General features: G+C 39.9%; 1 protein-coding gene across 1 annotated transcript in view; it reads left to right on the top strand.

Annotated features, from left to right (window-relative positions):
* Positions 1–30: 30 nt before the first annotated feature.
* The window catches only part of FARSB (phenylalanyl-tRNA synthetase subunit beta), a 35,872-nt gene continuing 25,881 nt past the window's right edge, over positions 31–10,021 (top strand). Inside the window, exons 1-10 of the mRNA XM_054639200.2 lie at positions 31–288; positions 1,251–1,306; positions 2,233–2,387; positions 3,000–3,072; positions 3,355–3,470; positions 3,882–4,032; positions 4,739–4,847; positions 7,075–7,145; positions 8,439–8,500; positions 8,596–8,647. Coding sequence (XP_054495175.2) covers positions 231–288; positions 1,251–1,306; positions 2,233–2,387; positions 3,000–3,072; positions 3,355–3,470; positions 3,882–4,032; positions 4,739–4,847; positions 7,075–7,145; positions 8,439–8,500; positions 8,596–8,647 — 903 coding nt within the window. The 5' untranslated portion in view covers positions 31–230. The remainder of the gene's footprint in view (positions 289–1,250; positions 1,307–2,232; positions 2,388–2,999; positions 3,073–3,354; positions 3,471–3,881; positions 4,033–4,738; positions 4,848–7,074; positions 7,146–8,438; positions 8,501–8,595; positions 8,648–10,021) is intronic.

The following is a 10,021-nucleotide window of genomic DNA, read 5'->3' as shown; positions in this document are numbered from 1 at the left end:
GTAGCTGCCCGCCGCGCTGCCGGGGCTCGGCGCGCCGCCCGCCCCCTCCCCAGGGGCAGCACGGGCTCCGAGCAGCCCCATGGCCGCCCGGGCACGGTGTCACAGCGCCGGAGAGCGCGGGGGGCGGCGGGCGCGGCCGGGGGTCTGAGGGCGGCCCGCGGGCAGCGCGGCGGGAGCGCGGCGGGGCCTGGCGAGAGCGCGGCGCAGGCGCAGCGCGGGCCCGGACCGCCATGCCGACCGTCAGCGTGAAGCGGGAGCTGCTGTTCCAGGCGCTGGGCAGGAGCTACAGTGAGTGCTCGCCATCCCCGCCGTGCCGCGGGACGCGCCCGCCAGCGCCGTGCCCGCCCGCTGCCATCGCCGCGGCCCCTCCGCCGCTGCTCGCCCTGTGCGCGCACCGTGCCGCCGGCCGCGTGTCCCGTATCCCGGGACTGCACCGGGGCTCTCAGGGAAGCTCAGGCCTCAGCGCCGGTGGCTCCCCTGCCGCTTGCTCCTCGCCAGCCCACGGCACGCCAGGCACAGCCATGTGCCATCCCCGGCCCCTTCAGCCCACTGCTCTGACACGCACTGCTAGAGCCCAAATCTCTCGGAAAGTGCAACCGCGCGTCCCCGCATGGCGGTTCCTGGTTGGAGTTTCACTGTCTGTGTTAGGATCTGCTTAAATGAAGAAGGAGGGGGAAGAGGGGGGAGCAGGCAAAGCGAGCGGTGAATAGCGTGGGTTTATTCAGTCCTTCCGTCCTGGCTCACGATGCAGATTTCAGAGCTGCTGGGCTGAAGGAGCATTCAGGACACGCAGTGGTTTCGAGCAGACGGAAGCTGTGGCTCTACAGACAGACCGGTGCACTGTCAGAGCGGGGCATTGTCAGAACAGGGCTGCGTTACTCACGTGTTAGAACGCAACCTCTGTAGAACAACCTGTCTGATCAGAATAAGAGCACTTGGCAGAAGCTGCCCTTCTGATTTCATTATTTATTTAAGCCGGAGTTGCTCTGACAGACCCGGCTGAGGAGCTGATCTCCAAAGATCATTGAAGCCCCCCCTTGTGACTGTCAGAATACCACGTCAATAAATCAAATATATAGTAAAGAAGCTGCTACTCAGATGCAAATATAAGGAAAAATCTTCAAATTACTTTTACCTTTTTTTTTTCCAAAATAGCATTTGTTATCTTGTTTGAAAACATTGTAAACACATACACAAAAATTAGGTCTGAGGTCTACTTATTAACCAAAATTCACCCTCTTTCTTCACAGCGGATGAAGAATTTGATGAGCTTTGCTTTGAGTTTGGTTTGGAGCTTGATGAAATTGTAAGTAATGTTTTTATTTGTTGCTTTTTGAGTAGATGTAGCATATTGACAGCATTGATTTTTGGTAAGAGTTTGTATGGCATTCTTTCCAGCACATCCCCTGTTGCAATGGTGTAGTGGACTGTATTAACACAGATGTTTTGAATCTGGAAAAATCCCCTCAGACATACAAAAGTTACTGTTTTGGAAGCAAGAGCCTCCAAGATGCATATTGCAATACTTCCTGGAGGTCAGCACACCGTGATGCTTGATCTCAGCCACCATTTTATTTAGCAGCATAAATACGGCCACAGAACATGTATTGATCATATTTTATAAGATCTGTTTGGCTTTGATATGCAGTCATCTGTGCAATATCCACAAAAATGTATTTGTCCTGGACATTGTTACCTGAGTTGTAACTAATTTATATTTAATGGTTTGATTTAGATTCTGTACTTGTGGAGATTTGCTAGCCCTGATAACTCTATCCATGCCAATCTTGTTCAAGTAGACCTGTGTTGGTTTTGCCATTTAATTTTAATTTATTGGCTTTTTAATGACGTTTATCAAAAGACATCTGAATGTCATATGTGATGCTTTATTTCAGAATAAATTTGATTATGACAAGTCATTTGCCAATCTATTGCCAAAAATAAGGCCTCAGATCTCTACTGGGATCTGACAGCCTGGAGGTTCTTGCTTCTATAATATTTTTTCTTGAAATTAAAATTTGAATACTGAATTTTTCTTTTGGTACACTGCTTTACAGTTTCTGAATTTGAGGGTTTATGTCATCTCTTGTATTTGGTGTGTCCATTTGCTGAATAAATGCAAATTACACTGTTAAACTTCTAATTAATACAACTTCTCCTATCATATCACTATCCTACTGCTGCCAATGTTAAGATATATCAGATTAAATCCACATTTTTGCTTGATTTCAGACATCTGAGAAGGACATTATAAGTAAAGAAAAGGGTGAAGAAAAGGCCAAGGGTGCATCTGATGTCGTTCTCTATAAAATTGATGTTCCTGCCAACCGCTATGATCTGCTTTGCCTGGAAGGGTTGGTCCGAGGACTGCAGGTCTTTAAGGAAAGGTAAGGCAGAGTTGTGAGATCTCTGTTTGTTGAAATATGGGTCCATTTCTGGTCAGTAAACAGAACTTCCTACTTGCTTGCATTTGGAATATAATTATGTGTTGTAGATGAGATTCATCAGGTGTTCCTCTGGAGAGGATCTATTGCATAACTTAAAAAGAACAGACTAGAATGTTTCTGGGTTTTGTATCTGTTCTAAAAAGTTTTCAATTGCTGTTCCATTTGAGACTTACCCCCTGTAAAGAACTCCTGCAGAGAAACTTCTTTGTGATCCTTTGTAATAAATACCAAAACAAATAATTTATTTCCCTTTTCTGCAACAACTTTATATTGCTGAGTTCTTCCTTTCTAGTTCAGTAATCTGTTAACCATCCCATAAAAAACAAGTTCTGCACGGTTAGCTAATTACATTAGCCAAGAAACGTTACCAAGAAAATTTTCTTTAATTATATTAACATATAATCATATATGTTATATATATATATATAATGTTATACATAAATATATATATATGTTAATTATAATTATTTAATTATATTAAGATATAATTCCTGCTATATTTCTAGAGTTTGCTGCATTTCAGCTACAGACTTACTTCTGTTTTTGTTTTAGGATAAATCTCCCTAGGTTTGAAAAGATAATACCAGCTGAGGGTGAAGGTCAGAGGCTGATTATCACTGAACAGGTAAAATTGTTTACTGCACCTTTGTAAATGCATTGAGAGTTGCTGAAGCAGCAAGATCCATATCAGTATGATTTTGTAAGAGCAATGAGACTGGAAATCTTATTTGCAGAACAAAAGCAAAAGACATTTAAATATCTCTACTAGTTGTGATCTATTCTTAGGAATGAGGAGTGGGAGGAGCAATAGACAAATTATTTTGGGTGAACCTAGTAGCAGATCAAATCAAAGTTTCAGATGCAGCTGAAATCAAATCTGTTGAGGAGCTGCTGTTGTAAATTGCAGACTGCCCAGGTCCGGCCTCACGCTGTGGCTGCCGTCCTGCGGAACATAACTTTCACCAAGGACCGCTACGACAGCTTCATCGACCTTCAAGAGAAACTACACCAGAATATTTGCAGGTTAGTGCTTAAATCTGTAGTGTATAGTGTCTGTATGACTTTATCACGTGTTAAAACTGCACATCCTTATTGCAGAGAGGTGTTATGGATATGCCGAGGAAAATCTTCTATAGGAGCTCTCTTGATCCTTCTCATTTCCTTGCCTGTTCTTGTCTGCTGCCAATACTGTTCAACATAAATAGCTGTTACAGTTCATTCAGCAGTTTAGTAACATTCCCATTGGATTTGCCTTGACAATTGTGTTGCTATTCATAATAATATTTATTCAAATGTTGTTCATCAAATAATTTCTAGGCTTCTCAAAATTATCCTTGTGCTTTTTCAGTAAGCTCTTTTTTCATAAAGCATCATACTCTAAGAAACTCCCAAGTATTACTAGTAAAAACATTATTTTACCTTCTTTATTTCTAGGAAAAGAGCATTAGTAGCAATAGGTACCCATGACTTGGACACCATCACTGGTCCATTTACTTATACAGCCAAAGCACCTTCTGAAATTAAATTTAAGCCCTTGAATCAATCCCAGGAGTACACAGCCTCACAAATTATGGATCTGTACAGGGTAAGTGGAATTTTTCAGACTTGTTGCAGTAAATGAGGAAAATAAATTTCCAAGGCTAAATATCTCTTACATCCTTATTATTAGAAGTTGTTCTTACAAATAAAACACAGTTGTCTTCTGTAGCTTAACAGCCATTGAACATTCCTTATTTTGCTTGTCATGTTGGAAAACACATACTGGCCCTGGAGACAAATCCTCAAGTGTCTCTGACTAAAGAGTAAGAGTGCTCAGAAACAAGAGAGGCTAAAAGGAAATTAGGTTTTTGGTACAGCACATACTTATGTCATTAGAACAAACGTAAATTTCGAATCAAATCTAGGTATGTGCCAGTATCCAGCAATTTATAACTAAAAGTATTACAGTGCTAATTTTTATCACTTTAAGAAGAGTTCCTATAGACTAAGGATATTTGGCAGTGTTTGTGTGCTGTGGTGAACAAAGGTATCATTTGGACAGAATGGCCTACACATGTTTGAGAGCATCCTTAAATAATCTTCAGCACTTCTGAAGAAAACCAAGAATCCAGTTCTTTAATTTCAGACTTTTCCTGCTGCTGGGAGACAACACTGTGCTAGTAAAGTACTTAACTCTAACCCAACCTTTCCCACCTTCAAAACTCCCCTTAATCACTCACCAAAGGATTGTGGCTCTGTGGAAGTTCACCTGTGAGCAGAAGTGGAATTCAGTTTGTGCTTTGTTTCTCCAGACTGACAGCCACCTTCGGCACTACCTGCACCTGATTGAAAACAAGCCACGTTACCCTGTCATTTATGACAGCAATGGGGTTGTTCTCTCCATGCCACCAATCATCAATGGTAAGATTAACTTGTGACTGCTCTGTACTGTTACTGCTGTTTTGTGTGTGAATTGGTGCCTGACAGAAATGCTGATGTGTCATGGGGGTTATTTTGTTTTCTTAAAATTGTTTGACTTACAATTTCATAAGTCTTTTCTCCTTCTTTCAGTTTAAAGATAGTCAGGTTTTTTGCTCTCTCCCTAAGCTTCTAGTGCTCATTTTTCTCATCTTCATCAGAAGGGTGTAAAAATTATACTGCAAACATCTGCATTGAGCTTCTCATCCTCTTCCCTAACTCAATAAAGTTCCTTGTTACAGGAACTGTTATTATGAAAACATTTTGTTTGGCTAAAAGAAGCCAGCAAGAAATTATTTTGTAAACTGGTAACTGCAACTTTGTACTCCATTTTATGAGGTCACAGCAGGGAACTTCCCAACAATGGGAACTAGTTTTTCATGGCTCCTGTTGCTATCACACTAAATGATTTCAGAACACTTTAATTGCTTGAAAAGAAAAAATTGGTCTAGACTTTTTTTTTGCATTGTTTCTAAATATGGGTTTCCTCTGAATGCAAAAGAAACCATGGGTGATTTTTGAGAACCAAGTTTACTGAAGCCATTTAATGGCATGTCAAGAATTACTCCTCAAAGAAAGATAATTCAGTATGTCTATATACTGAAATATAGGTGAGGAATCAGTAAATTTCCCTGCACTGACCAATAAATCTGCAGTGATAATCTCTTTGGATATATGCTTCCTAATAGACCTTATCCAGCTAACCCAATCTTCTTAAAAGGCAGCTCAAACTCTCTGGCAGGGACTGTAACAGTAACTGGTGTGAATTGAAGATGCTGTCAACCACTGTGCCTGATCCTTCTTTGTTAGGCTCATTCCAGCTTGGGGGTGCTTCATGTATGAGCACTGCATATTGTTTATATTTTACCAATTAAAAAGGTTGAGCTACATTTAACACCTGCCTCTGCTTTAGAGAACAGTATCTAAGAGAGGCTTTCAGGTCAAAGGTGCTTTTAAGCAGATAATGCAATGTAAACATCTGTATTGGTTGTTTGGATTATCTACAAGCACTGAAGTGAAGGCTTGTGTTTGCTTTGAAGCGAGTCCAGAGATGCTGACTACATTGCATGTGCAAAGAGATACAGCACAGCTGTAAGGGAGGACAAGGTCCCTCAGTCCTGAGATCTCTGCTGCACCTAACTCCCAGTCTGGCTGTGACCTCATTTCCCAGATAGAAAACTAAACCAGAGAAGCTAAGTCAGGGTTAAACAAAGGAAGCAGGAATTCCCATGTATAGCCTAATGCTTTCTTTGGCTCTGGTGCAGCTGCACTAATGAATGATGCAAGGAAAGGCAAGAAGGACAAAGAGGCTGCATTTGACATGATCCCACACAGTTCTAGGAGTGTGTGTGCCCATTCCTGCATGGTTCCCAGCCATGGATTCTCTCCAGGTGTGCACTGCCCATCTGTACCTAACAGGCAGAATGAGATCTCTGTACAGCTGCTCCAGACTGCTTGTGCCTTACTAACAGACCCCACTTTTGTAGGCAACCATCTACTGGGGGCCTTCACATCCAGTTTGCAAAAGAGACACTTGCTAGACAAGAAAATTTTTGAGTACAACAGGGATGTGCTTTGGTGCACACATCATAACTCCCAGTACAGACAAAGCAAATTCATTCCTAGAAGGGACCCATACTAGGACCTAAATCACCACTGTAGAGCAACCTTTAGAGTATCAGCAGACAGTGTCAGGAGACCACAGAATGACTATTGATAGTCATTAGTCTAAATCACTTTTTAAAACCCATTCCATTTGTTCCTGCCCAAGGAAATGACATGTATTACACATGTGATGTGAATGAGGGACTAAACCCAGGGAAGATGGGATGCTGTGGCAGTGCAGAGCCCTTTGCTAACAGCAGATGGCCACTGTTCTGTTAGCTGGCTTTCCCAGCTGGCTGCCAGGAGACCTGAAGATCCCTGTGTCTTGCAGTGTAAAGCATAACCCAGTCAGTGTGTCTGATCTGCCTTTTTCCTTTTCTTTGATTCATAAATTCAAATATAAAAAGAGCTGCTATTCTGCCAACAACTGTGAATGTTGGTGCAGTAGATAGTGGCTTTTTTAAGCTGTGGAAAATGACAGTGATTTTCTGACACAAAATCAGTATCAGTGTTATTGCAATAAAACTAATATTTTTTAACATGTTTTTGTTTTCACATGTTTTAGGAGATCATACAAAAATAACACTAAATACCAGAAATGTGCTTATTGAATGTACAGGCACAGATATTACCAAGGTAAATTAATCTTTCCTGCTTTTGATATGCTTTAATATAATTGTTTTCCTGTTGGATAATAGAGCTCCAATACAAAGACCTACAACCAAGGGCATTTACTGTATGGAGCCAACCTTCCAATGCAAAAGTTGTAGGACTGTGGAATTCCCTGGAAACAGTTTCAGGCTTGCTCTGTAGATAGCATTGTGTTTTCACTGAATTTTGATTTAACTGTATCTTTATGTTGACACTAAGTGTTCAGCTTGTATGAGAAAATAATTCAAGTAAATTAGAGACTGTTTGTTCTTTTTTGAGCACTTCTTCTAAACCTGAAAGACTTAGAAAAGAGTAAAATTTACTAAGACTTCCTGTTTTGGCAGAATACTATTTGTAAAGATTCATTTTGTCTCCTACTGAAAATTTGGGCTGAGGGAAGAAAGACAAGACGTTTTCTACTTAGTTATCTTTATCAAGCAGGAATGCCATGCAAATAATTACTAAATTCAAGTCTTTCCATATGCAAATTCTGTAACTCAAAGCTGAAGCATGAAAGCCAAGGAGCTATAATTGCCTGTTCTTGAATATAGGTTGTGCATTCATTGATAGTTTCCTAAAGTGTGTAACTTCATGCTTAAGAGCAAAACTGCTTTTAACTTAACATACCATTTTGTAGTAGAGTAACAACACAAATAAATTTGCATGATGGGGAGTGGCTTCTAAGCAAACTAATAAATAACCATTTCTTGCTACTGCTTGTCTTGATAGTAAAAATAAATACAATGTTGTCCTTTTACATGAAGGAAATTACACTGTCAGGCATCAAAAAAACCTCTTTGTGGATTGAGAATTTCATCTGAATCTCATTATTACATTTCATTATACTAATGTCTTAAAATATTAACTGTAAAACAAAAAAAATTTGCAAACGAGGTTATTTGATAATGTATTGCTAAACAATGCAGTCCTTCAGCCTCTCCATTCTTACTTGAACTTCAGTAAAATTACTAATTAGGTTAGGAAGACCCAGTTCCAAATGGTAATAAAAACCCTGTGTTTCTAAAGAGCAGAGTTTAGAAAAGATACACAAAGGCTTTAGAACCTTGAAAACCAGATTTTCAAGCTTTTGCACAAATGTCTGCATCAGAAGGAAAATTTTTTAAAAATTCAGTCTAATATTCTAGACTGCTAGGAAATTAAAATAGAATGAAGAGGGTGTATAATCAGATATTTTCCCTGTTTCTTGTCTTGATATTTTGTCTACTTCAACTCAAGTAGATGACAGATTTCAATGTGATTATTATGTTTGTTTTTTAGGCAAAAATCGTTCTTGATATTATAGTCACGATGTTCAGTGAATATTGTGAGAAGCCATTCACGTGAGTATAAATCTCCAGGGCCACATATATATGAATCTCCACATTTGGGCCATGTGTTAAAAACAGTTTTACTTATATTTTTCTGTCTCTCTCAGTGTTGAAGCAGTAGAAGTGGTTTATCCCAATGGGAAGACCCTCATCTATCCGGTAAGCACAGCATGAGGATATCTCTGTCCTTAGGGAGAGGGCTTGATTTGATTTACACAGAGTCTGGGAACAGTGATGTTGGTTTTTTTTCCTGCAGTGGCAGCATCTGCTGGTTCTGAGGTATAGGTTGAAAATCCAGATTAGCACTTTCTCTATATTAATGAGTCAGAACCTCCTCTAACCCCACAAAAAATAACTCCAGCTCCAGCTTCTCCTTGTCAAGGAAAGTCATTTTGAAGCTCCATTGAATTGTGATGAGGTTAAAAAACCACTATTATGGTGTAGCATGTCTGTGATAGGAACTTTTTCAGGAACAAGTAAAGATTGCAATCAAAGGTCATCATCTGTGTCTAAAGCTTTTAAAACCTACATGTTCCAAATCAGGAAAAATGAATGCAGGAAGAAGTCCTTCAGCCTTGAGCCTATGGACAACTGAAATCAGCCTCAGCATAATGTACTTATCAGATCTGGAAGCTTTAATGCCCTTCAGTTGAAATAACCTTGTAACGCTGCATTTTTCAGGCTCTCACTTCACAAACACCAACTATGTAAAAGTCTAAAAGGCAGAATGTTGACTTCAAGTTCAGTTCAGAGCCCCAGACAGATCTGTTCACAGTAATAGAGTCTTACATTTGTGTTCTCTTAATAAGTATAAAGAAAGCAATTCCTCCTGTTTCCTGAAAGTAACTGAAGACAGAGTTGAACTCTGGTTATGAACTGTGAACTCTGAGTTATGAACTCTGGTTGAGTTCATAAAATCAGATACACCAAGGGAGTACAAACTGTTTAGAGGGAAAGAAACTTATTTTTGCTGAGAGGTTTTCTAGTGTAATTTTAGCTTTTTCTTTTCACAATGTCAGTTTTAAATCACCTGAGGAAAGATGTAGAATCCTGAAAAGATATCCAACAAAATAGAAATCTCTGCAGTAACAAAAGCAGCTTCCCTAGATAAGATAGAGAAAAAAAAAAAAAACCAACCAAGAATTCAGATGCTATATTTGTATATCAAGAAGTTTAGAAAAACATGAAAGACATAAGTACATATAAAATATGTTCCTTAAACACTGCACACTTGCTAAGTAAAATACTGGTAGGTATTTGTGTGCCAATAAAGAAATAGAAAGTTTTCCTTCCTTTTCCTCTTAAAAGTCATTTGATCTGTACAAGACCATGAGATCTCATGCATGACCATTCTGTGCTTTAGGGCTTTGACTTAGGATGAACTCACCAGAAACTTTCAGTGACTCTGTTACTTGCATATATCAGAAATTATCGGAAGTTTCAATAACAGGGATTTCATGCTGCATTCACCCTTCCAGCTTAACCAAGAACAGCTTTTGCATCACATACTGGAGTATATTTTCAACAATCCTG

Source organism: Agelaius phoeniceus, chromosome 10 (genome assembly GCF_051311805.1).
Source record: "Agelaius phoeniceus isolate bAgePho1 chromosome 10, bAgePho1.hap1, whole genome shotgun sequence".
Classification (NCBI taxonomy): Eukaryota; Metazoa; Chordata; class Aves; order Passeriformes; family Icteridae; genus Agelaius; species Agelaius phoeniceus.
This window is presented reverse-complemented; position numbering and strand designations above follow the sequence as displayed.